The sequence below is a fragment of the Brassica rapa genome, chromosome A03, assembly GCF_000309985.2.
Source record: "Brassica rapa cultivar Chiifu-401-42 chromosome A03, CAAS_Brap_v3.01, whole genome shotgun sequence".
NCBI classification, from domain to species: Eukaryota; Viridiplantae; Streptophyta; class Magnoliopsida; order Brassicales; family Brassicaceae; genus Brassica; species Brassica rapa.
In genome coordinates, this window is record NC_024797.2 from 34,865,566 (window position 1) to 34,893,475 (window position 27,910).

Below are 27,910 nucleotides of genomic sequence, written 5' to 3' on the forward strand. Positions count from 1 at the left end.
TGTATCTATATTCCCGGTTTTTCTTAACCAAACTGGGTAAAATTATTATCATTATTAAACCAAACCAGCCACCAATTTTCCTAGCCCTATCAGTGTACGCGTACCTATATATATATTTGTTTTCGTCAAAGCTCAGCCTCCATTTCTTTTTAGATCGTGGAAGAGAATGAGCTTCACCACCATAATCACCTCCATCTTCTCCTCCTTCACGAACGATCACTCACCTCTCTTAATCTTTAAGGCTTTGATGGCAATGAAAGGAAGAACACCATCAATGTCACCAATCAGATCGCTAGCCACCACCGGAGGCATGTTCTTCACCGATCACCACCGCATCCATCGTAGCTGATGTCCATGGAACCATCGTTCCTCTTGTTGGCGTTGTATAGTGGAGCTGAGCTGAGACGTGGAGGAGAGACGAGCGACGGAGCTGCCGCATCTAATCACCTCGCCACCGTCACCCACTACAAGAAAACAACCTATATTGGACAAATTTGACGATTTTCCGACGGCATTCCGACGAAAACAAAAAATACTATATCGTCGGAAATTCGTCAGAATATACCGACGACTTTCTGACAAAAGAGTTTGCGTCGCTATATACCGACGCAATTCCGACGACAATCCGATGAAATCTATAACCATTACGTTCGTCGGAAATTCGTTAGTATATACCGACGACTTTCCGACGACATTGCGATCAATAATATAACTGTTGCTGTCGTCGGAAGTTCGTCGGTATATGCCGATGATGAACCTTTTGACCGTCGCCGACAAATACATATGACCGTTTTATAGCCGTTGAGATAGGAAAATATCGACAGGATTCCGAAGGATATGACCGTTAGGGTCATCGGAATGTCGTCGGACTGCCGTAAGCAATTTCCTATAAATACAACCTCTTCTCATTCAACTCATTCACTCCTCATTCTCTCTTCACTCTCTCTAATCACAACAATTCCAAGAAAATCATGTCTTTAGGAGTTTATTATCGTTTGTGGATGGATAAACCTCATATGGATCCCAACACCAATTTACTTACGGACGAATACGTTCAAGGGATTGGAGAATTCATGAAGCTTGTTGAACAGCGACCGGATGCAAAAAACGGTATGTTAAGATGTCCCTGCTCTACTTGCAATAATAATAGGATTATAAAAGAATTTGATGTTTGGACTCATTTGTATATGAGAAGATTTTCACGTAATTATAAAGTTTGGTATCTTCATGGGGAAACTGGTTATGAATATGGTAGTACTAGTGAACCTCAGCCTGTTAGCGAACCTCAGTTAGGTTAGAAGAACCTAGACCGGATATAGATTATGGGGTAGGTACTGTGCAGATGGTACATGATCATTATAGAGGGGAAGAACCAAATCCCGAATCTAGGAGATTCTTTGACATGTTGGATGCCGGAAAACAACCTTTGTATAAAGGTTGTAGAGATGGTCATTCACCCTTATCATCTGCAACTAGATTGATGAGTATTAAGACAGACTATAATTTGGCTGAAGAATGTGTGGATGCGATTACTGATTTTGTCAAAGGTATTCTACCTGAGGATAATCTCGCACATGGTTCATACTACGAGGTTCAGAAACTTGTTGCGGGTCTTCAACTACCGTACGAAGTGATAGATGTATGTATTGACAACTGCATGATCTACTGGGGAGCAGATAAGGAAAACGGGATAACTGCAAATTATTTAGGAAACCTCTTTATCAGGAGACAAGGGGAAGAGTTCCGATCCCGTTCAAAAGGATGTATTATTTGCCTTTGACGGAAAGATTGAAGAGGTTGTATCAGTGTGAGCGCACAGCAAAAACAATGAGATGGCATGCAGAGCATTCCACAAATGGTGAGATTAGACATCCTTCAGATGCGAAGGCTTGGAAACATTTCCAGTCAACATATCCAGAATTTGCGGAAGAGAGAAGAAATGTTTATCTTGGATTATGTACTGATGGTTTCAGCCCATTTGGAAAGAGTGGAAGACAGTATTCTCCATGGCCAGTTATTGTGACACCGTACAACTTACCGCCAAGCTTGTGCATGCGACGAGAGTTTTTGTTCCTCTCAATTCTCGTCCTCGGGCCAGAGCATCCTAAGAGATCACTAGACGTGTTTCTTCAACCATTGATATATGAGTTGCAACAACTATGGGCGCATGGTTTTGAGACATACGATGTTTCGTGCAAAGAAAACTTTTATATGCGGACAGTACTTATGTGGACAATAAGTGACTTTCCAGCATATGATATGTTATCCAGATGGACAACACATGGGAGGCTATCATGTCCATATTGTCAAGATGAAACATATGCTTTCCAACTAAAGCACGGAAGGAAAACATGTTGGTTTGACTGTCATAGAAGATTTCTACCACCTGATCATCCATACCGTAAGAGTAAGACTTTGTTTACGAAGAACAAGCAGGTGTTGGATGGTCCACCTAAGGAAGTTAGTGGGGAAGATTTGTGGAAGCAGTTGAGGGATTTTGGTGCAGATAGGAAGCCTGACGTAGGTGGAGATGAAAACATTCGAGTCGATGCGGTTGGAGAGCTACATAACTGGCACAAAAAGAGCGTTTTCTGGGATCTGCCATATTGGAAGGATCATCTATTGCGGCATAATTTAGATGTCATTAGAGATGGCAAAATTTGAACCTGCCCGCGGGCCTAGCCCGTTTGAACCTATTGCGGGGCGGGATTGGTTACTAAGATCCAGGCCCGAATTTTTAGCGGGCTTTGCGGGATGAGCTTGTGCGGGATCGGGCCAGAAGCGGGATGGGTTCGGTGTATCCCGCGGGACACGCGGGGATCCGCAAAGATAATTTGTCGAGAAGAACTTTTTCGACAATCTGATGAACACAATCCTTAACATCCAAGGTAAAACGAAGGATAATTTAAAGTCAAGGTTGGATTTAGTCGATATCTGTGATCGTTCTGAACTTCACGTCGATGAGAATGGTACGGTCCCTTTTCCCATTTATCGGCTGGATGGTGCTGGAAAAGAAGAATTCTTTGATTGGATTACAGATAGAGTGAAATTTCCAGACGGTTATTCATCAAATTTGCGAAACTGCGTTGATAGAAGCGAATGATAGTTTACTGGCTTGAAGAGTCATGGTTGTTATGTAATTATGCAGCGCCTCCTTCCGTTTTCTTTTTTCGCACTATTGCCACGTAATGTTCATGAAGAAACTGCAGAAATAAGTGTTTTTTCCGCGATTTATGCACCAGAGCAGTGAATGCGGAGGGTATTAGTAATCTGAAGGCAAACATACCATTCAGCATGTGCAACCTCGACAACATATTTCCTCCATCATTCTTTGAAGTAATGGAACATCTTGCTATTCATCTCGCAAGAGAATTGGAACTTGGTGGTCCTGTACAGTATCAATGGATGTATCTTTTTGAGCGTTATAAGCATCATCTGAAGAAGAAGGTCAAAAATTTAAGCAAGGTGGAAGGATCTATAGTCGCCCAGGTGATCAATGAAGAAACTGCAATCTTTGCTGAAAACTATTTTCCATCAGAAGTGCATACAAAAAACCGAAGACCTGCTCGGCATGATGACAGAGGGGAGAGGGCAACATATCATGTTACTGTCCCAAGCATGTTCACGGAAATAGGACGACTTAGTGGAAAACCCACGAAGCGGAGACTTACGGAGACCGAGCACGGTCATTTGTAAACATATTTGCTCACCAACTATGAAGATGTTCTACAATATGAGAGGTAAAAATAGTTATTCATTTAAAATTTTTGATTAATATTCAATAATTTTATTTTATATTGATAATATCTTTTTATATAGTGTTTATATGGCAGAGTTGCGTATGACTCACAGGCATGCGATAGAAGATGAGCTTCAATAACTCAGACATAACGGATTTGCCGCATGGCTTCTTAGTTATGTGAGTCATATATCATATTACCCTATGCATATGATTAGTTTATATTTAATATAAAGTAATTAATTTTTCACTCATATATATATGTTTTTAATTTTATAGGTGAATGATAGTTTGGCCAGAGGTTTTGTGTTCAATGATTGGATACGCGAATTTGTGCGGGGACCAAACTATGTGGTCAAATCATATCCAAACTATTGTACGCGAGGATATGCATTCACAAAGAACGGTCATTTCTAGGACAACATATGATGATGGTGTTTCGTCTTGTTCTGGTGACGATGTCTACTACGACAACATAGAAGAAATATTGGAAATCCAGTTTCCTGGTATGGTTGGATTGTGGTGTGTAGTGTTCTATTGTGATTGGTATGACACCACCCCAGATAGAGGAGTGAAGAGTGATGCGTTTGGTGTTACATCGGTTCATTCGCGGTGGAAACTTCAATATTATGATCCCTTAAATCTTGCTTCGCAAGCTGATCAGGTACGTCAATTTATTCATAATTAATGGTTTATATTTTACTAATACTTTGTATAATTGATAGGTGTGCTACATCAGTTACCCTCGGGTGACGTACAATAAAGATCCATGTGTCACTGTAACGCAAATCAACCCAAGAGGACGAGTGGATGGAACTTCTGATAATGAACCATTACAACCAGACTCTACCAGTAACTTGAGTGCAGTTGAAGATTTGGCAGATGTTGAACTCGTTGAGAATTTTACCGAGTTTGGACTTGATGATGTTGTACATTCAGAGGACGAAGCTGAGGTTGGGGAGTTTGATGAAGATTCTGATGATTCTGATTAGGAATTCTTATTATTCGACTTATATTTATTAGTTGCTGTAATTACATAAGTTTTTTTTTCTCAAAACAAGTCTGTCGGTATTCCGTCACTATATACCGACGACATAGCGACGAAATATGGTTTCATTCTAAGTGGCCATGTTCCTCGGAAATACCTTGGAATATACCTAGGACATTCCGATGAACTTGTTAAATTCGTCGGAATGTCCTCGGTATATTCCGAGGTATTTTCGAGGACTTATGTTTTTAAAAAATTTCAGATCAAAATATATATAAATTTGGATACCGAAACTATGAAAATAACACATAATAAGTGTTAATATAGTATTAGATCGTAACCGTTCAAATATAACAACTCATTAAAATATTTATGTATGTATATCATGGTTTTCATAACATCTCATCGTAACACTCATATACTTATACAATCATATTCATCTAATCTTATACTACAAAAATGTTTTTGTGTAAAATCGTGTTATGTAAATATTTTTATAGTTAAATCTTTATACAAATACTATATATATTATCAAAGATTTGGATTTTGCATTTAGAAACTTGTGTTCAACCCCTAAACACTACGTCGTTGGAATTCCGTAGGAAACTCTCGTCAATAATCCTTCGGAAAATACCGACGACTTACTGACGGATTAAATATCCGACGAAATACCGACGACTTTACTAAATCCGTCGGAATATCAAATTACCCGGGAAAAACAAACCACGTGAAAATTTTCGCGAACCGCCAATTGGTTTATATTTAATGATTCCGACGAAACTCCGACGTACACGTGTTCGTCGGAATCATTAAAGATAAAGACCCTAGACACTTCCTTCTTCGTCATTTCTGCCTCTCTCTCTAAACTCTCTCCGATTTCTCTCTCTTTGACGGCGACTCCGGCGATTTGCGAGCTCCCATCTCCGGCGATTCCTCTTCCCACCGTCAGATCTCTTCCCCACTCCACAAATCATGTAAGATTCTATAAAACCTTTGTGTATTTCAATTTTTTTGGGTTTAGGAAGTTAGATCTTAGGGTTTAAGGTTGTTTGATTGAAAACTTTAAGATTGAATGGATAGTTTAGGATCTATTAGTTAGGATTGTTGTTTGGATTGTTGTTTTAATTTTTTTTGGATTGAAAACGTTTTTGTATTTTTAAAATTATTTTTGCGTTTCCAGTAATATATTATATATAATAAAACGTTTCTTAAAAGTCATATATATATTTAACAACCTTTTCTATATTTATAAACGTTTTATAAATATTTTTTATAGAAAAAACGATTTTATATTTTTATATAGATAAAAACGTATATATATATAAATAATTTTTAGATGTAAAAATAATTTTTAATATATTTAACAACCATTTCTACATTTATAGTTTTTTTTAAAACATTTACAATTTTTTTATACATATATATATAAATCATTTTTAGATTTAAATATATAAATTAAAACATTTTAAATAGAAAATTATTTTTTAATATATTTAACAATCTTTTGATGTATTAACATTTATTTTTAGGTCCGAGGAAGCACGCCATTCCGCATCCCGTCGTTCTGCACCCCGCGGCGGCCGAGGTAGTTTGGCGAGCAGTTCCCGTCCATCGGGTTCATCTCACGAACAAAACTCGGTGCCCGCATATGTTCCCGCTCCCGCTCCTGCTCCATATGTTCCCGATCCAGCTGCTCATGAGGATCCAGGGGTCATGTCAGTTGAACAATTGGTTCAACAACCAGGTCGAGAGCATCTCCCGGTTCTCCATCCCAACCCATGACCGGGACATACAACTTGGTTAGTATTTTTATTTTATTTGTAGTGTTTTTCCATTAATTAACTTTCTAACATGCATTTTTCTTAAGGTTCAATAAGTCGAGCAATGGCATTAGCAGGAGCATCAACAATATAATGTATTCCATGCTCCATACCGAATATTCGAAGTGGAGTGTGATTCCTCTCCAAGAGAGGGAGTTGTGGTTTCGTCAGTTTGCGGTAACTCTTCAGTGTTTTTTAAAGAAGTTTCCAATTTTTTTATATATATCTACTAATTAAATTATGTGTGTTGTGTAGCAAGAGTTCACTTGGGATTCCGGTCTCACGGAAACAGTCCGTCAGAAATTCAACGAAAAGGCCTTGGACTCTTATACGAAGCAGATCAACGCTTGGAAGACAGTATGGCAGAAGAAAAAGAGGCCACGGTATATCAACGGGACGGTGTGGGATCAGTTGATAGTCCATTGGGAGAAGGACGACACTGTAGCGACGTCTCGTAAGAACTCCAAGAACCGGAAGAGCGATCGTGGCGGGAAAGGTATGTATGTGCACAACCTCGGCGCTTGCTCTATGTCTTCTAAGGAGGATCAACTTGTAAGTTTTATTTTTTTTATCTTTATATTTATTTAAATAAATAAATATTTTTATATATTCTTTGGCAAATGACTGTTTTTTAGTTTAAAGCAAATGACGGTAATCCTGTTGATAGTCTTCAACTTATTAAGGAGGCTCACACTAACAAGAAGACGGGTCAAATTCAGGACGCCGTGATCAGATCCTTCGTTGACTTCGTGGAAACTCAAAAAGAAGCTCTTCTATCTTCCCAGCCTCTCTTTAATGACGGCGATTCTACGGGAGCTTCAACCAACATGTTCCTATTGCAAATACATGAGATGGTCGAAAAAGTAAAATTTTTATTAATATATTTATTTTACAATGTAGTTTACTAACTTTAAATATTTTTGTAGGCGGTTCCTAAAAGGAAAGGAGGACATTTCGTTGGGTAGGCCCGCCGTGCTTCTTCGTATCCGGCGTCTTCTTCGCAAGTTTCGTATACCAATCCCATGATTCTGGAGCAGCTACAGAACAAAGATGAACGGATTGTGGCATTAGAGGAGCAGAACGCCACTATCCTTTCTAGAATGCCACTATCCTTGCTCAGTTGGAATCCCAAAAGAAGACCAACGCCGAGATATTGGAATAGCTAGATCGTTTGTTTCCCTCGGGTTCTTAGTTTTTTATGAATTTTAAAACTTGATGAATGTATTTTTTCTATTTAAGTTTGTATGAATTTAAATTCTATAATATTATTAGTTTTAAATTTCAGATTTTGTGTAATTATTAAATTTTAATATAAAAAAATATAATTATAGATGCAAAATTTATTCATATTTAAAAATGGTATATTCTGACGAATCTGAGTTGTCAGAATATACCGACAAACCGGTTCGTCGCAATATACTGACGAATCATAGTCGTCGGAATATACCGACGAATACAAGTCGTCAGAATATACTGACGAACTTGTGTCGTCGGAATATTCTGACGACTACAATTCGTCAGTATATTTCGACGAACAGGTTTGTCGGTAAATTTTGACGACTCTGATTTGTCAGTATAATCTGACGACCCAGATTCCTCAAAATATAGTGTTTCCGATGTATTCAGTTCTCGGAATATGTTATCGGAGTGTCGTCGGAAGTTCGTCAGAATGTGGTTTCTCGGTATTCGTCAGAAAGTCGTCGGAAACTCTGACGAAATTCCGACGAATTATTTTTTTCCGACGAAATGATACCGACGACCACTTTCGTCAGAAATTCGTCAAATTGTCTCTATTCCGACGAACTTCTGACGATTTTGTCCGTCAGTATCCGCCTGTTTTCTTGTAGTGACCGATCTACTTGACCATCAGTTGTGACCCACCGGTGGTGTAACCCTTGTCACCATAGACGTTTCCGTGTTGTTGTAGATTGTGTCGTGTGGTTAACCAAGGAGAGAGTGAGATCTAGGGTAAGATTTACCTCTTTATTGCGCACCAAGCTTCCACGTTTCCATTTTATTAAACGCTTGCCACCTTGTTGTGAATGAGGAACTTATGTCATGATTTTATGTCTGGTATGCATGTGCATCTTTGTTGTGCTCCTCGTGTTGATGGTGAGAAGCCGAGACAGATGTTTTATTCTATAACATGTTTCCGGTTCCGATCATGGCTAAAGTGAGGGTCTATTTTGTAAATCCTGTACCAGTGTAGAATTCTCTCTATCGTAGTTTAGATTTCGAATCATGATCCGTTTGTTTGAATTGAGTCTTGATTGTTAGTTAGTTCATTCATTGTAAACTGGAACTAGGGGTCTAGAGGATTCAAACTTTGATTGGATTGTGTGATGTTAAGAGATGCGATATATATATATGTATGTATACATAGTTATTAGTAGGGACTATGTGCGCGGGCGGGGGCTCAGAGATGTCTGGGCTAGCGATGCTACTTTGATTGTGCAGGCAGGGATTCAGAGACGTCTGGACTTGCGATGCTACTGGTGCGGGCGTGTGGTGCAGAGACGTTTGTACCATGGATGCTACTTGAGAGGGAGGGGGTACAGAGACATACTGTACTAGCGACGCTACGTATCAGATATCCATATGAGGAGATACGGGGTGTATGGACTAGCTATATGCTATCATTGCATTGTTTGTGTTTGTGTGTTGTGCTAGGCGTTGTGTGTGTTCATGTTAGAGCTAAGCTTCCATAGTGGGAGTTCTATTTACTCAAGTCAGTGGTTTGCGTTTTTAGCATCCCATACTTCATGGAGTAACTCCCCTATTACTCACCCCTCCTATTCCTTCCCCTTTCAGATGAGACTGACGAGCATGAGTGATTGCTATCGGGTTGGTGCTTTGGGAGTTTTATTTCCTTTCTTTTTCAGACTTGCGGTTTTATTTCTTTTACCGATATTTTCGAGATTTATTATGTTATTTGGGATTTATGGTTATTTATTGGATTTATGGCTTTGGAGTTGACTTGTGAGAAGTAATAAATGAAGATTTCAGACTTTTTATTTACTTAAGTTATTTTGAAAATACGGGTGTTACAATTTGGGGTCAATTGGTGACAACTCATCATGGAGGAGTGTTGTTAAAGAGCGAAGTCATGGGTTCAAGACTCACCAACAACCTAATTATGGAGTCCAAGAGAACTCATAATGGAGGGGTTGGGGTCGGTGTCCTGCAGGGCTGTGAGTCGGATTCCGAGTAAGCGGGATGGGTTGTCATATAAAAAGTTAACTTTTTATGTGACAACCTGTCCTGCGGACACAAATTTCACAGCGCTGCAGTGCACCTACTCTAACCCCTGACCGTGGGAGGAACTGCCTCCACATCCACCGGTAGGTCATTGATGCGCTTGACGTTACTCGAATCCAAGACCTCAGCCTTTAACAACTCTCCACAAGACAAATTGTGACCAATTGATCTGTGTGGGATCCGCAGGACAAGTTGTCACAGTTGCTTTAGTGCCAGAGAATATAGTGTATTCTTTCTTCACTGCCTGAAAACATCAAACAGGAACTATAAGCAAACATACTAACAATTGATAAGATATATTATATTATCTCATTCTCATAGAGAACACACGTTGGCAAGACCATTAAATGAATAGAAAGGACTTCAGAACGAACACTAATCATACTTGATCTTGACTCGGTTTCAAGTTACACATCCATCAATTTTGAGAGTAACTAGATTTTGAGTCGCGCTTTTAAAATGCGGGATTTTTTATTTATACATATCTATTATTATAACAAATGTGTTTCTTCATAAAAAAATTTTTTTTTGATGAAATTTCAAATTTATTGATAATCAGCAAAATAATAGGAATTTACAAAAAGTGAAAACAAAAGTAACTAGTTTCTAATCCAGAGAGAACAAAGAATGAAAAAATTTCTAATTTAGCTAAAAGAGAACTTGTCTCACATCGTCACTTCAAACCAACGCCTCATCAGTCCTGCTAGCTTATCCCCAGAGGAATATTTCAGAGAAGAGATTATGTTCCTCATAGTCTTATCGATCTGAGAAATCAGCTTCTCATAAGGTATCCAAGCTTTCCCATGTCTCCTTGCATTCCTCTCCCTCCAAATATGGTAAACTGTCATTTGAAAGACCATTCGGACAAGGACTGTATCCAGCATTGACCGTCGATCATAACGTATCCTTGCAACAGTATCCTGCCAATCTGGTGTTATACAAGTACCAAAAAGTCTTCCCGTCACTCGTAGCCAAACCATATAGCTGTAAGGGCATGCAAAAAATAGATGGTCTCTAGTCTCATTCCTCTTCCCACACAGCAAGCACTCCTGATGTAAACCCCACACCCTCATACGTTCTCCTGTAGATAGCCGATCCTTTATTGCAAGCCAAGTAATGAAAGATAATCTAGGAACAGACTGCGTGAACCATACCACAGTGCTCCAATCCACTTTCTCACGTCTGACTCTGATTTGTTCCCAAGTCCTAGTTGCTGAAAAAAACTCCTTATAATCATCTTGATTATGCTTCCATAGAACAATGTCTGGACCTAGGTCATTAACAGGTACAGATCGTTCTTGAATCTGCTCAATAATATCCTGGAAGACACGGGTCCTTCCTCCTCCAAGTCTCCAATGTGTGTTATCAGAGGCATCACATACCCTAGCATTTCTCAAAATGCCTAGCTAACGAGTGCCTTGCTCGCCTGTTATGTCAAGAAGCTTCCCTACATCCAACCAGTTGTCAAACCAAAAGAAAGTCGACTGACCATTATGTACCTCATGCCGAAAAAATTGATAAGCAACACTGCGAAGTTTCAACAACTTTCTCCAAATCCATGAACCTTTGGAGTTCTCTTTTACATCCCAAAAAGAACTATTCCACAGGAGGTAATACTGAATCCAGGATTTCCACAGCGAGTTACCTGTAAACAGACGCCAAATTAGACTTAGAGCAAAGACCCTAGTGGTGTCTCTGAACCTTCTCAATCCTAATCCTCCTTCTTCTTTAGGGTAACACAAATCTGACCATGCGACTTTAGCACTGTGAGTCTGTGTAATAGAACCTGACCAGAGGAATGCGCTGCAAAGACTCTATCTTGTCTAGACAACCAATAGGGAGGATGAAAGCTGAGCTCCAGAAATTTACAATACTGTAGATTACTGACTTGATCTATAAAAATTTATCAGTTGTTTTGATTTCGATTATCAGTTGTTTTCATATGTTTATGTGATCCTTTTTATCTATAAAAATATTAATGCTGTGAAATTTATTGTTGCAAACTTTAGTAAGAAATTAACTTAAAAAATATTTGCAATATAATTATATTTACAATGCAATGTAATATTATTAAAATTTAAAAGACTTGTAATATACTTTAAATTAAGAATGTCTAGAAATATAATGTAAAACCATATTGTAAATACATTTTTATGTTTATTAATTGTAAATGTGACACTACAAGAAAACATATTTTTACGAGGGCAATATTCCTTGTAAATTCGTCGTAAAAGGGGTGTTACGACAAATTAACATTGAAAACCGTTTATTTGTTAAACGTCCGTCGTAACAGAGGTTTCGTCGTAAACACGTGGTAATGTTTACGAGGAATTGTTTCCTCGTAAAACGGAAGGAAACATTTCATCGTAAACGAGACGTAACATTTCATTGTAAAGTACTCGTATTATTTCGATGTAAAGTACTCGTATTATTTCGATGTAAATTTCATGTAACATTTACGAGGATTTTACAATGCTACCCATGTAAGCTCCACATAAACGTTACGACGATGTTACGAGGATTTCTTTGTAAATTCCATGTAAAGTTTACAACGAATTTACATCGTTTCTTACCATTTAATATTAAATTAAAATAAGATATTATTTAAAATTCGAAATTTTAAATATAAAATGAAATATGACAATGAAAACATATTTTTAAACACTATTTAAAAGTCATAATATTTAAATTCATAATAAAAACGAAACAAATAAAAAAAAACTACTCCATATTATCGAAGTAGTCGGTGGTGGTGTTCGGTTGAGAACGGTCAGGATCGGCAACTTCGGGATTCTGTATTGGTATCCCGAGAGCTACTCGTCTCACATTTAGTGCTTGCTGCATAGTCGGGTTTCCCACCAACATCACGTCCAGCAGATCCTCAAGAGAGTTTAAACGATCCTGCTGGCTATCCATCCGAGCTCTCATCTGAGAGTTCTCCTCATCCCGTCTCGAAGCATATGACGAAGTTGCTAAGGCAACTTTGTTAACAGAACCTATGCCCACTGTCCGCCCCTTCTTTCTAGGAGCCACCTATAAAAATATATTAATAAGGTCTTACCTCTTCGAAGATCATGTCGACCTCTTCGGTGGTCAGTTTGATTGGTAATCCATCGGGAAACTGCTGGGTTAACTGCGTCTCCCGCTCTTCAACTCGAGAAGCCACTGCGTTGAAGAGTTTCTCGGATGCCGGATCCACAAAAATCCCGTCTGATGTGGTGTGAGTCATCTTGAATAGATCAGACAGAGATGGTAAGACTCCCGTCTTCTCATACTACAAACAAAAATAAATAAATTAAATTAAATATTAGAAACAACTTACAGCTTCTAGACGGATTCCAGCATGTGCAGCGGAACAACGAACCATGGGCAAATGACCATCTTTGTCCTTTGTTCTTCGGGAAGCGGAGCACGAGTTGGCCTTACGGATTGAAGAGGGTAGCTTCCAATGGGGGATGAGATCATCCCATACTTCCTTCGTGAGCTCGGTGGGCTTTCCGTAATAACCGTAGATCTCCCACTTGTCCTTCCAATCGGAGATGGTGTTGCAAAGGCGGGTTTTTGCCTTTGCAACGAACTCCCTCTTCACCCTCTCGGTTATTCCCAAGGACCAGTGCCACCTTTGCCGAAACAAACAAAATTTTGAAAAAATTAAAATAAATATTTAATTAGATATAAATATTTAATTAGATTAAAAAAAATATTACCTGCAAAACATTTAAACCAAGTTGTCTTAACGTGGTCGGGAGTCTTGCTCCAATTTGGGTAGGCTCCGTCGTAGTAGCCCTTGATGGTCTCCGACACGCTCCGGCCAATACGGTTGTTGGCCCCAAACCTGAAAAGATAACCTAATTGTTAAATTTTTTTTTTTAATTTTAATGTACTAAAGAATATTAAGTTACCGATAAGTTCCCGGCGGTCTATCGGGATCCAGAACATCCAAGCCCCTCGTGCAGGCTGGGCGAGCAAATCCTCCACTGTTTATCTCGCGTATGGGGCAGATGGAGGCACACGCAAATCTGGATGAACTGCACCTGCTGGGACAAGCTGAGGTGCAGCGGCTGGAGGAGGAGGTGGTGGAGGCATATGAGGTGCAGGAGGAGGAGGACTCCAAGAAACTGTCTGAGATGTCTGAGAGTCCCGGAACTGCCTCGGAAGATGATGGACCGGAAGAAAATGTCTCGACACCATCATGAAACATCTGAGAGTAAGTACAGTTAGTTTTATCATTAATTTTTTAGGATCTATTTAATTTTTTTAAAAAAATTACAGTTAATTTTATCATTAAAAACATAATTTAAAAATATTGTTCTGATACCTAACTAATCACCTAAACTAATTACCTATACTAACCAATTAAACTAATTACCTATACTAATCACTTAAACTAATTACCTATACTAACCACCTAAAACTAAACAATTTTTTTTAAAAAAAAGTTAGAGAGAGGGAGAGGTTACCTAAGAGGAGTGGAGAGGGATTTGGGAGGAATGAACGAGCTTTGCTCGTTCTGAGGCGTCACCTATATGTAAGAAAAGGCATTCCTCGTAAAGTTACGATGAAGTTACCAGGCCCGCTTTTTTCATTTACGACGAATTTACCAGGCCCGTGTTTTTCAGTTTACAACGAATTTATGTGGAAAATGTATGACGAATTTACGTGGAACGCTTATGCTTTTTTCATTTACGACGAATTTACCAGGCCCATGTTTTTGTTAACGATGACTTTACGAGGCTTAACCCTAAACCCTGAAACCTGAAAACCTAAACCCCAAAGTTACTTATCTTATAGCACCATCTTTTTTCTCTTTATCTCTTTATCCAACTTAAACCCTAAACTCCAAATTAATTTTTTAAAACCAAAAGAAAACATATTATATAAAACAACATATGTTACACATACATTAAAATGAGAAAATGAAAAAGAAAAACAACATTTGTTACATAGATTACATCATTCTGAATCGTTTTCATTTTCATCAAGATCAGTACAATGATCATCGTCGCTTCCATTGAACTCGTCTTCACGTGCTTCATCTGTCACATCTTCAGGAAGATCTTCATATTGTTGGTTTTCCGGATCGATCAGAAGGATTTCATTAAGTTGTTGACTAGGTACATCAACTTCATTGATAGCGTCTTCTTCTTGCAAAGGTGGTTCTTCTCCAGCAACAATTCGTCCACGAGGTGTAATTTTTATTACAGCTAACCAGTTTATCCCAGAACTTCGAAGGCGAGGGTATGGAAGGAAGCTAACTTGCTCGGCTTGAGAAGATAGGATGAAAGGCTCGAACTTGTTGTATATTCTCCCATAATTGACATCCACAACACCAAATTTATTAATTCAAACACCTCAGTTCACAGCAGGGTCGAACCATTCACATTTGAAGATGACGCATTTTAGCTTCAATAACTCTGAAAATTCGACTTCAATAAATTCCTGCAAGATCCAGTAAAAGTCTGTTTCGCCTTTCACACATATTCCGTAGTTACTTGTTGCCCGATGTCTCCCATACTCGTATGTGTGAAAGGTAAACTCTCGTGTAAAATACATAGGTGATGTGGTGACCTTTGCTACTAGACCTTGGACTAAATCGTGAAACCATACGGGGTAATATGGATCGTCATACTAAACCTACAAAAAGCATCACCGTTAAAATTATCTTATAGCATCACTGTTAAAATGATATATATATATATACCTGTGATTTTAACAACTTGACAAAGTGCTTATCTTTCCGTGCGTCCACCTCAGTTGAGGATTTTCCTGGTATTGCTTCTTCAACTTGAGATACAAACATGCTGTAAATAAAATGAATGCTTTAGAGCATATATAATTAACATTTTCATATAATTAACATTCACAAGAATATTTACCTCTCAAAAGAACGAATTTAATGCACCCTTGCAGTTGAGCAAAATATAATTGTGGGCATTATGCTTATCTTCTTCATATGACCACCATACTTCTTTCAGTTTACCACCAAACCGTCCAATTTGACAGAAAATATCAGAAACACCATCAACTGCATATGATGTCGGTACTCCTCCATCATCATATCTTCTAGGAACTCTTTTTCTCATACGAACAGTTGGAGCAAAGTAGTATGTTGTGAAATTAGATGTTTCTGCTGTCAAACTCCTAGCAACTATTGAACCTTAGACCTTTGCAAGATTTATTGCTTTTCCCTTCAAATGTTTCATGGAACGCTCAAACGGATACATCCATCCGTTGTGAACAGGTCCACAAAGAAATATTTCATACGGGAGGTGGATACCTAGATGCTCCATGACGTCAAAAAATGAAGGTGAAAATATCTTCTCCAGATTGCACAATATGATCGGAATGTTCTGATGAAGTTGTCCGATGGCTTCTTCCTTGAACGTACGTGTGCTAAGATCTTTGAAGAAGGCTTCGATGACTGTATATTACAAAAGTAACCCAATTAATAACATTTCATAACATATGTATATATATTATAAATTAATATTTACCTGCAATTGTTTCATGTACATTTTTTGGAAGGAGCTCGACAAAAGCAAATGGAAGTAGTCGTTGCATAAACACATGACAATCATGACTCTTCATTCCTGAGAACTTTTGACCTCGTTCAACACATCTTGACCTATTAGAAACATAACCATCAGGGAACTTAACTTCGGATACAACCCAGCCAAACAAAGTTATTTTGGCTTCTCATGACAACCGAAAGATAGGAGCAGGAACGTTCCATTGCTCTTGATATGTAACTCACTTCTTGAGAAAATATTCGATAAGTATATCCTTGACTTCTTGTTATCTTTTGTCTTCACAGGGATGTTCAGTATTGTATTCATGATGTTGTCAAAAAAAATTTCTCTATATGCATCACATCCAGGTTGTGACGTAAAAGAAGATCCTTCCAGTAAGGCAACTCCCAAAATATATTCTTCTTATACCAATTGTGCGCCACACCATACCCATCAGGCATATTTCCAGGAACATGCCAGTTTCCTCCACACTTAACTGTTTCCTGATCTCTGTAATAATCAATGCCAGCTTCGATCTGTTGGCCGGTGAGATATGGACGAGGACTATCTCTAACAACTCTTTTGTACATAAACAATGTCTTACTTCTTCTGTACGGATGAGAAATGGGAAAAAAGCGACGATGTTAATCAAACCAACAACTCTTCCTATCATTCTTCAGTTGAAAGACATCCATCAGTCCAAGACAATATGGACAAGATAATCTTCCATGTGTTGTCCAACCAAACAACATCCCAGAAGTAGAAAAATCACTTATCGTCCACATCAAAACTACTCGCATCGTAAAATTGTTTTTCAACAAACAATCATACGCCCTCACCCCTTCTGACCACAACTCCTTTAGCTCTTGTATCAATGGTTGAAGAAAAACATCTAGCGACCGTTTTGGATGCTTCTGCCCAGGGATTAATATGTTTAAGAACAGAAATTCTTGTTCCATGCACATTTTCGATTGCGGATTGTACGGCGTAAGAATGACTGGACACAAAGAATATTATCTCCCAAACATTCCGAATGGACTAAATCCATCGGTGCATAACCCAAGATAGATATTCCAAATATTTCTACTGAAATTTGGGTGTTCCTTGTTGAAATGTTTCCAACGCTCTTGCATTTGATGGATGAGCGAACTCGCCATCCCTCTGGACATGTTCGGCATGCCACCTCATCGATGCAGCAGTCCTCTCAGATTGATATAACATTTTCAACCTGTCTGTAATTGGTAGGTACCACATCCTTTGGTATGGTACCCTATTCATCTCACGTCCTTGCGGTTTGAATCGTGGTTTATTGCAGAATCGACATTCTTCTAGCTTCTCATCATCTTTTCAGTACATCATGCAGTTGTCGATGCAAACATCTATCATCTCCGAAGGCAACCCAAGACTAAATACCAATATCAGAATCTCATAATAAGAATCAGCAGACACGTTATCTTCTGGTAAATACTCTTTAAACAACTCCGCCCATGCATCCATGCAATTCTCAGGTAAATTATGATATGTTTTAATATTCATCATCCAAGCTACTAGAGACAATTTAGAGAGACCATCTCTACAACCAGTGTAAATTGGTTGATTTGCAGCATTCAGCATTTCATAAAACATTTTTGCATCCAAATTAGGTTCTTCTACATTTTCAGTTCCATCAGCTATTGTTGTAGTTGTTTCTAAAAATGCATCAGTAATCATGTCTGAAACCCTATCATGATCTACCATATGCTCTTTTTGATGGTAACTAGATTCATTATGCAAATGATTCGGTTCTTCATTATTACCAGCATCCTCAAAATTATTATTACTACTACTAGCTTCATTTCCACCGTAACCCTCTCTGTGTTGATACCAAATATAATACTGTGGTGTAAATCCTTTGTTTACTAAATGCTTCCATACAGTTTCACTACGTGCAAATTTTGAATTCTTGCATTTCCGACAAAGGCAGAACATCTTATCGCTTTCCCGTGTGATCGGTGTAGAGGCCGCCTGGTACATGAATGTCTCTAGCCTTCTCAGAAATGCATTCATCACTCTCCTTTTCGAATATTTATGGGAATACATCCAACTCCATAACTCGTAAATATTACTGCCATCTGCCATTTTTTTAGAATTTTTTTAGGGAATTTGTTTTTGGAAATGTTTTGGGAATTTTTTTTTATAATTTTTTGAAGTTTTTTATTTCTCGGAATTTTTTTTTCTTGTTTTCCTTTGTGTGCTGTGAGAGTGTGAATTAGGAGAAATGACATATATATAGAAAAAAATTCGAGTTTAGTAGGTGAAGTATAAACATGATTTTACTAGAAAAAAATTACTAGGGTTTTACATCTCTTTTACATCAGTTTTACAAGGAATTTACAACGAAGTTAGGCAATTCAAAGCGCATTGAATACACGTTTTCACCAATAAATAACGGTAACATGTTTCATCGTAGTATCGTCGTAAATTTACGACGAATATTGTTCGCTACGTACATTCATCGTAAATTTACAAGGCATTTACGACAAAACGTTTTCCTTATAATTTTACGTCTACGTTACGACGAATTTCCATTTTGTCGTAACATCCTCATAAACTACTTTTAAGTTTACGAGGAAAAATTTTCCTCGTAACTTTTCGTCGTTACGGAAAACTTTTTTTTGTAGTGTGATATTTTAATCACATATCAGAAAAATGTTTAATTGTGTTGTTAACCTCAAAATTAAAATATTGAAATAATTAATTCAAAGCCTATATATTTGAAGGTTGTTTGATAAATATATATGTCGAATGGTCCCCCAACAAATTTGTTGTTGACATTTATAGCCCAATAAAACTAATACTTATCTTTGATCTTATAGACCACTAGGGGGCAAAGCTCCGCGTAAGCGCGGGGATATTAACAAATGCATGTGTTACTGACACGTCCTAAAATAGGGAAGGATCACTCAATCGGACTTAAGGGATATGAACTCGCCAAAGGGAGAACATATGGATTGACCGGTGACACAAGAGGGGCAGAAAGTTTCTTCATACTATCAAACTTCAGTTGTTGCTTGATATGACACACAAGTCCAAGAAAAGAAGGGTTTCTATACGTTGCTTGATATGACGCACAAGTCCAACGAAATAGAGAAGTTTACTTGGAGCTAACCACACCAAGAAACAAGAAGTGTTTTACAAAGAAGAATGGAGATAAACTCAATAAAAAGAGAAAAAATGTTGCTTTATTTCGTGGCTCATAGGCCTTATTTATAGGATTACAAGTATTAGAAATACAAAGAAGAATGTGCTAAAAACAAGAAATAGAGACTAGAAATGAAGACTTTGACTAAAGACCGAAATTAATGTTTTTTGTTGAATTCTTTTTCCCATGCACGACCAAGACTTCCTTGCCGACTCCTTCATGGAATTTTTGAGGAGAATAGGCTTAAAATGGACTGAGGAAAGGTCCGGTAGAATTTGGTGTAAAACCGACCCAAATTGAATTTGTTATGAATTTTTCTTTGGGCTGAAAAGACCCATTTCGCCCAGACACTAAACCAGCTCCATCTTCGGTGTCACTCAGCTCATTCAGCTCCAAGCTAAAGTCACTTAGCTCACTCAGCTCTTCCAGCTCAGATATATAAGTGTCACTTTGATTCAGCTCGACCAGCTCGCCCAAGTAAGTGTCACTTCGCCTAACTCGTCCAAAGTGTTCATGTGTGTCTAGTTCCATGATATCTTCAAGGTCAATTGATTGTTGCTCCCACTTAGTTCCTTCCATAGGTGTGGCATCCACAGATATGCATCCACAGGGTTGCATCCACTCCCTAAGTCCTTTCTTTTCCAAGTTAGCTTCTGGCTCGACCATGGTTGCATCATCCGATGGGGAAACCTCGGTTGGGTCGAGTTGTGCACCATCCTGGCCCGGGTCTACGATCCAGGGCGCATCATTCTCTCTCTCCTGAAAATTTTTTGTCCTCAAATCCATTTTACCTGAATAAAAAAAAATGAATCGGACAAAATTTTTAAAAATTCATGTAAAATTCAATGAAGGAAAATTTTGGAAAGAAACTTTCTTGGAGTATTGATGCCATTTTCCTTGTGTACATGAATATCCAAACCTGAGGCTTATAATCCCGGTCTATGCTTTTACTTCTCTGAGACTGAATCCGAGAATAAACCTGTCTATCCTAGATACTCAAAGCAGACATTAAAATACCAGGATCATATGTGCAAGACATGTACTTGTTCAAATCAGAAAACAAAGTCTCTTTCCGAAGAACAAGTAGCTCACATTTCAGCCTTTCAAAATGCACATGAAAGTAAGCATTACATACCAGAATGGTATCAAAGCATGAGATAATATTGAGCAACTTCAAATCGTGTTTAGCCTTTTCAAAATCAGAACACAAAAGTTTAAGTTCAGACTGAGAATCACTTATCAAAAGCTCAAAATATTTTTCAAAGAAAGTGTTGTAAACTAAGATAACATCAAAGCTCAAAACAACACAATTTTTAAGAATTGATCTTAGATTATGCCAAAGTTTATCAGTTTCAACACACAAGCTATCAAGCTTCAAAACAGAATCACAAAAATCAGATTTGACTCTAGGTGATTTATGTTCCAGCAAAGTCTTAACCATAAATTTGTCCAAGACACAAGTGGAGGCAACCAAATTACCAGTTATCAGTTCATGACTAGAAAAACTCAGATAAAAACCATTATCCTTAAGCCAAACAAAGGAATCACAAGGTTTTCGGAAACACAAATTTGGTTGTTGTAAAACAAGCTCAAACGATTTTTCAAGATGATCAAAACCTTTGTTATGTTTCACAAACTGATGAAAACTCAAAACAAAGAAGGGATGTCATTGCCATATTGGAAACATTTTTGATCAGAGAGTTTATCAGGTTCAAACAATTTAAAAGAGTTAATCAGGTTTTCAAAAACTAAGCTTGAAACACAAAATTTTTTTACTTTGTCAAAACCAAAACTTTTCACATCTTGAGAACTAATCTTAACAAACATTTCAGGTAGAGAATTTATCAAATCAAGTTTCTCACAGTGCTTTTGAATGTCTGTGGACAAAGGCATAGTAGGAGTTGTGCCGGGATCAAAGCAAAGATGATTCTCCATGTTGATGGACGTTAGGTTTGGTGCTTCCTCATCAACAATTGGACCAAGTTCGTCCAAGTGATCATTTTCCTCATCAAATATGGGATATAGATCAACGTCCATGGGTCTCTTGGTGCCAAGAAGCGGTTCTTGATGTGGGTAGTCGAATGGCTTTTCCTCAAAATCCTATGAAAATAGAACAAGACTACTCGGACGCTCCGGTTGCAAAAAGGTTAGTTCTGCAATAGTCTGTTCTTTATCAAACAAAAAATCAGGTTTTGGGAAAGGAAGATCACAATTATCCTCACAAATCATCAAACTTTCAATCAGCTCTTCATCATACTCATCAAAGATTGGTAAAGAATCTGACAAATCTTTTAGATCTTCAAGGTTGTTTTCAGATTTACCCTAAAGTTTTTCATTAATGAATAAGGATGGTTTAGCTACAGGGGCACGTGTGGTTGTGCTCTTTTTTTGTATCTTACTGACGTCCTTGAGGGCTTTTACCACACCTCCACAAGGTTGTCACAAAACTCACGGACTTCAAATTGACTAAAAAGCCTTCTTTGATCAGCTTCAAACATCTTAACCTGAAAATTCTCAACACAAAATGTTAACATATAAAAATAATCCTCACACTCTCAAGTGTTTAATCTCTCCCACGCAAGTGTTTCTCTTGGAATTTTAGTGGTCACACAAAAGCCTTCTCTCAAAGTTCTAAGAGAACAAATTAAGTAACCCAATGGTTTCTTCAAGAAAACAAGAGATGAACACAAGGTAGGCAGATAAGAGAATTGGTTTTGAAATTCGTATTAACCACTCCAAGGCTGGATTTCTCCTCAGCCAGCAGGATTTCTCATCCACCACCAGGTCAAATTAATCAAACTTTTATTTTTTTCTCTTTTTTTTGATAGATCTTTTTTTTTATAGAAGAATGGCGATAGGTAAGGTAATGGCCCAGATTTGAGATAGAAAGGAGAAGATGAAGTGTTTAGAAAATGAAAGATGAGAAGATGGATAGATAGTACCGAATGAGTGGCTCTTATACCACTTTGATACGCCCTAAAATAGGGAAGGATTAAGGGATATGAACTCGCCAAAAGGAAGAACAGATGGATTGAACGGTGACACAAGAGGGGTGGAAAGTCTTTTGATACCACCAAACTTCAGTTGTTGCTTGATATGACGCACAAGTCGAACAAAAGAAGGGTTTCTATATGTTGCTTGATATGACGCACAAGTCCAACGAAATAGAAAAGTTTACTTGGAGCTAACCACACCAAGAAACAAGAAGTGTTCTACAAAGAACAAAGGAGATAAACTCAATAAAAGGGGGAAAATGTTGCTTTATTTTGTGGCTCATAGGTCATATTTATACGATTACAAGTGTTAGAAATCCAAAGAAGAATGTTCTAAAAACAAGAAATAGAAACTAGAAATGAAGACGTTGACAAAAGACCGAAATTAATGATTTTTGTTGAATTATTTTTCCCATGCACGACTAAGACTTCCTTGCTGACTCCCTCTTGGTATGCTTGATGAGAATGGGCTTGAAATGAACTGAGAAAACGTCTGGTCAAATTTGGTGCAAAACCGACCCAAATTGAATTTGTTATGAATTTTTCTTTGGGCTGAAAAAGGCCAATTTCGCCCAGACACTAAACCAGCTCCATTTTCGATGTCACTTAGCTCATTCAGCTCCAAGCTAGTGTCACTCAGCTTATCCAGCTCAGATATGTAAGTGTCACTTAAATTCAGCTCGACCAGCTCGCCCAAGTTAGTGTCACTTTGTCCAGCTCGTCCAAAGTGTTCATGTGTGTCTAGCTCAATGATATCTTCAAAGGTTAATTGATCGTTGCTCCCATTTAGTTCCTTTCATAGGTGTGGCATCCACAGATATGCATCCACGGGGTTGCATGCATTCCCTAAGTTCTTTCTTTTCCAAGTTAGCTTCTGGCTCGACCATGGTTGCATCATCCGATAGGGAAACCTCGGTTGGGTCGAGTTGTGCACCATCCTGGTCCGGGTCTACAATCCAGGGCGCATCAGTTACTGTATTTTAAAAATGTTATAAGAGATGGAGTCAAGTGTTTTGTTTAGTATAGTTGTCGTGGTTTATAATAAAAAATAAAAAAATTCATGTAAAACCATATGATGTGTGGTTGTAGTGCATAGAATGAAATGTGAGCAAATTGGTTGTGAATATCTATATTAATAAAGTAGGACAGAAAGGATCCAGAGGCTGCCACGTCATCAGACCCCATTCGTTTTGCTGACACGTGTCGCAGAGGGAGAGATTTTGAGTTTTTCTTACGCGAAAGTTTTGTTACGGGAGGAGATTTTGTTTTTGCTTTGGGCTTTTGTTTTTGCTTTGGGCCCAAGTGAATTTTTTTTGGGTTATAGTTTTCTGGTCACGGCGTTGCCATCTCCGCCATCCTCTTTCCACCGTTTTTCCTCTCTCAACTCTCTGTAACGTAGTCTTCGACATTGAAATCGATCTTAATTCGATCATCAATGTTCACCCCACCTCTCTTCCCACTCCATCTCATTTACTCTTATGGACGACCCGGTTTTGTAACAGATCGAAGCTGGCGCTATAAATAAGTGCGTCTTGGAGCGATGAGGATCTACAGCTCTGAGATTTAAAGCTTAAGCAATCCGACGCGCCTTCCGATATGTCTTCATATGTTCTTCTCGCTAATTTGAGAGCAGGCCGTTGCTCAAACACCGCTGAAGTTCGTCTTCTGAGATTCTGGGAAGCTCGCAACGTCAGGAAAGATGGAGAGCTTATGAGCCTTGACATGCTTCTCCTTGATGAACAGGTAAATCCGATTGTGTTCTGTTTCTTATTTCTGTCAGTTAGATCTTGCTGTTTAATTGTTTGGTTTATTCTTGGCTCGTCGCAGTCTACGCTGATACACGGGAGCATCAACTCAAGCCGCGTTGACACTTTCCGGAGTCGGCTCAGTGAAGGCTCCGTCTACTCTCTCAGTGGTTTCGACGTGGCACGGGCTAACCCAAAATTCCGACTTTCTGACTCTCCGGTGTCCATACGCTTCAATGATGGAACTTTTTTTGAGCCAAAAACTGACTCGGACAAGGACATTCCGACTGAGTTATTCAGGTTTCGCAGCCATGAACAGCTTCTGGCATTGGCAAATACCAACAGAGAACTCCCAGGTTTATCTCTTCTGTACTAATACACTTATCCAATTGCCTTTTCTCACCTCTGTTAACGTTTGTTTTCTTTTTTTTTTTTTTTTTAAAAAAATTCAAGATATCGTTGGTGAAGTAAGTTCCGTGAGGAGCACGATCACCGACGGTCTACGCGGTCCTCAGCGTGTAATGGTGACTCTGCGTTTGGAAGGGTAAGCTGTATATTTGTTTATCCAGTAATTGACATAGTCTTTGTTGCTAACACGACATCAAATTGCATCAGGGATGTCAATGTCTGTGTCAGTATGTTTGATGATCGTGCTGTAACTTTCCAAACTAAGTTTGACGAGCACGTCTCTGAGCCAAGGGTTATACTGTTTACAAGTATCAATCCCAAAGTTGTTGGAGGTAAGATACGTGTTTTCACCTAAGAGCCCTTCATTAGCACGGTTCACTTACGCATTTTCCACTTTCAGGGAAGCTTTTTCTCAACGCTACGTCTGGTACGCACTTTTATTTTGACTGTGAAACAGCAGCTGGAAAAGAGCATTATGAAAAGTAAGTGTTTTATGCTGAGATTGGTATAGTTCACCTCATTAGTTTGTTTTCATCTGATTTCTCTTGCGTGTTGTTTGCACGCTAGGCTGGTTGGTGATGGAGCCAATTCGAGCTCTTCTAAATCAAAAGTGGTCTCAGCTCAGAAAATCGAGCCCTTGACCGTTGCTGAACTGAACCAATATGTCCTTGCCGCTGACCCACAGGTTAAATTATTCCAAACAGAATCTTTTATTTCGTGTCTTTACTTCTAATTCTACGAGCATTCTTATTGGTCTCAGGATATTGAGTTTCTATGCAAGGCCGAGGTGACCAGTCTTCAGTCGGAGAAGGGATGGTGCTATATCGGATGCTCCAAATGCGCAAAGAAGCTTCAGCGGGATGAAACATCTTTCACTTGTCTCTCGTGTGATAGGGAGAACGCTACGGGTGTGTTAAGGTTGAGATTCTTCAATGATCTTATTCAACTGTTTCAGATAAGTTGTCTCATATCATGTGCGTTAGTTTATCACATTATCACAACCCTGTTTACAGGTATCGAGTGGAGTTCTCGGTGGCGGACCATACGGATGAGGCTGTTTTTGTAGCATTTGATACAGAGATTGCTAAGCTAACCAACATCCAAGCATCTGAGGCTGCACATATTTTGGTAAGTACTCAGCACATCTAACAGTAGCTCATGCTTCTGTGTCTTTGATCCATTTCCATAATCCTAAGCTTCTATTTGCAGGGTGCGGGCGTGAATGCTAGGGTCGACAGCGATTTCCCTCCGTTCTTGAATGAAGTAGTTGGAAAAACTTTCACTTTCCAGCTCAAGTTGGGTCAGTTCAACTTCACCTCCAAGCACCAGAGTTTCACTGTCTCCCGTATAATAAGTGAACACGAGAGAGCGCCATTGCCAGCGTTTGTTAACGATGTTAGTATTTTTAAAGTTATAGTTTACAAAATTTACAGCACTATATCGACACCGTTACAATGGTTTCAGGGGGGTGATCATGGACCAGATGACAATGGAGATGGTGTGGCACCAAAGATTGATGAGAGTACCGTTGTCAGCAACAATGCATCAGCATCAAATGTCCCATATCACGGTTCTCAGGCTGCAGACAAACAGAAGCTTGTCAACGATGGGAACATGCAGAAGAAGGCACGCAAGGAGTAGATCAATCTGGATTGCATCATTTCCCACCGCTTATCTATCAAAAAATGCTATCTTTTGTTCATCTTTTTAATTAAAACTCTTTAGTCTCTTTTTCCTAATATTATAGATTTGAATTCTATGTCTGGTGGATGTTTTAATGAATGCAATCTGATCTTTTTCTTTCGATATTATAAAGTCTTTCGTTTTGGTGCTTTGATATTAACCTAAAATGCTCAAAATATTTGTTATCCTTTATGCTACGCATTGTACTTTCGGTTTGCAAAAAACAAATAAAGACATAACAATTTTTAAATTTAAAGTTCATGTAAATCATTTGAAGGCGAAGTTTAATATTTGTGGCCATGCTGAATCAACCATAAAATCATTTAAATTGGGCTTTCCGTGTAAATTCTAAACCAGAAACACTCTAAATCCTAAACCAACTAATTATGTGTTAAAGTTTTCACCAAGTATCTGTGCTGATAAAAAAAAAACAAAGAGTAGGCACGTAATTATTATATGCGCTGCACACTAACTTATATGGAGCAGATATTGCTTGGCACTGAAGTTATTTAAGATCGAACGTACATTCATGGGCACTAACTTTAAAATAAAGTATGAGCTATTTTGTGATTTACCTTAAAAGAAAAAAAAATAGATTAGCCTCTTTACCATGCAGAGTAAAAAAGTTTATAGAAAACAGTAACGGTTAACGATAGGTCTTTCAGCTACACACCATCATTATTTTACATTTAACGTTAGTCAATTAAATACACATTACTCAGCTGTTACATACTTTTACTGGATCAATATCTAATATACCTAACACAATTACATATCCCAAGACTATTCTAAAATTACAAACTCTTAAGCATGGTTAAGGCAACCGCTAAAGCTAAATGCAAGAACAGCAAAGGAGGTGTCTCAGATAATCAGCCTCAGTCTGAAGCATCGAGTTCAACAGCATCAACCGTCAAGAAGAGTGGTTACATAAGAAAACCAAGTTTGTTATTCGCAAACTTCTGTTCTTCTGTTTGCTGGCATTTCCTCTTATTTTTATTTTGTTTTTTTTCTGTGTTCTTTCTAGCGTGTAAATTACGTCAGCCATGGCTTAACAGCCAATATCTTCCTCTCATAGAGGCAACCTTAATTCCAGTCCATTCAGTTGAAGCATATAACAATGGTTAACACGTTTTCATACTCACTATATTATTTTATTGATTTTGTGTTGGTTGTCTTACTGAAACAAACGTTATCCATCAGTTATGTCAACAAGATGTGCTTCAAGACAGGCTCGGAAAAGAAGACAACTAATCCGAGCAGCTAAACGTGGTGACAGACCGGACAATGTCTCAACCTCTAACGCCACCCATGTAGCTGACCCCGTTTATGTAACAGAGCCAATCTTATATGAACAAGTTACTCCTATGATACACCGTCAAACAGTATCAGGTTATAGGAAATACATTAATGGGATTGGTGCTTTGTCTTATGGAAAAATATATAAGATTGCATTGGTCTGTGAACAGAGAGACGCCCAGCAGGAGCAGCGGCGTTCAGTATGAACCAGATGGAACCGTGTCTAACAACAAACTTTGCTCCGGAAGCTATTACCCCTGAAAGTTGCAGAAAAAAGGGTTAGATATAAT

The 27,910-nt window shown here is 38.4% G+C and overlaps 3 protein-coding genes across 11 annotated transcripts; 2 read left to right on the plus strand and 1 right to left on the minus strand.

Moving 5' to 3' along the window:
* The first annotated feature begins 1,709 nt into the window (after positions 1-1,709).
* LOC103848279 (probable transposase-like protein At4g04430) lies at positions 1,710-7,860 on the plus strand. Of its 9 annotated transcripts, XM_033288240.1 has the most exons (4): positions 6,601-6,724; positions 6,803-7,099; positions 7,183-7,410; positions 7,474-7,860. In XM_033288240.1, exons 1-4 carry the CDS (start codon positions 6,641-6,643, stop codon positions 7,510-7,512), a joined length of 648 nt encoding a protein of 215 aa, XP_033144131.1. In that variant the 5' UTR covers positions 6,601-6,640; the 3' UTR covers positions 7,513-7,860. The 9 variants fall into 9 exon arrangements, 1 of the variants encoding a protein (XP_033144131.1); XR_004456513.1 differs by adding exons at positions 1,710-3,740; positions 3,820-3,919 and having other exon boundaries at positions 4,019-7,860; XR_004456515.1 differs by adding an exon at positions 1,710-6,526 and having other exon boundaries at positions 6,595-6,724; positions 6,803-7,831.
* Positions 7,861-8,514: 654 nt separating this feature from the next.
* On the plus strand, positions 8,515-26,678 carry LOC103848292. Its single transcript, XM_033288228.1, has 8 exons — positions 8,515-24,231; positions 24,316-24,476; positions 24,519-24,589; positions 24,687-24,777; positions 24,849-24,973; positions 25,042-25,123; positions 25,209-25,326; positions 25,402-26,678. The coding sequence occupies exons 1-8, from the start codon at positions 24,085-24,087 to the stop codon at positions 25,705-25,707; spliced, it is 1,101 nt and encodes a 366-aa protein (XP_033144119.1). The 5' UTR covers positions 8,515-24,084; the 3' UTR covers positions 25,708-26,678.
* On the minus strand, positions 10,471-11,309 carry LOC103848293. The gene is made up of 2 exons (XM_009125226.1): positions 11,305-11,309; positions 10,471-11,188 (listed from the first exon to the last, which is right to left on the minus strand). The coding sequence occupies exons 1-2, from the start codon at positions 11,307-11,309 to the stop codon at positions 10,471-10,473; spliced, it is 723 nt and encodes a 240-aa protein (XP_009123474.1).
* Positions 26,679-27,910: the final 1,232 nt, after the last annotated feature.

Excerpts from the sequence above, each read along its gene's own strand:
- LOC103848292 (XM_033288228.1), top strand. The coding sequence starts at position 24,085 with ATGTCTTCATATGTTCTTCTCGCTAATTTGAGAGCAGGCCGTTGCTCA. Across the intron at positions 24,590-24,686 it reads TACCAACAGAGAACTCCCAG|ATATCGTTGGTGAAGTAAGT; the intron begins GTTTATCTCTTC and ends AAAAAATTCAAG. Across the intron at positions 24,974-25,041 it reads CAATCCCAAAGTTGTTGGAG|GGAAGCTTTTTCTCAACGCT; the intron begins GTAAGATACGTG and ends TTCCACTTTCAG.
- LOC103848279 (XM_033288240.1), top strand. The coding sequence starts at position 6,641 with ATGTATTCCATGCTCCATACCGAATATTCGAAGTGGAGTGTGATTCCT. Across the intron at positions 6,725-6,802 it reads TGTGGTTTCGTCAGTTTGCG|CAAGAGTTCACTTGGGATTC; the intron begins GTAACTCTTCAG and ends TGTGTTGTGTAG. Across the intron at positions 7,100-7,182 it reads CTTCTAAGGAGGATCAACTT|TTTAAAGCAAATGACGGTAA; the intron begins GTAAGTTTTATT and ends ACTGTTTTTTAG.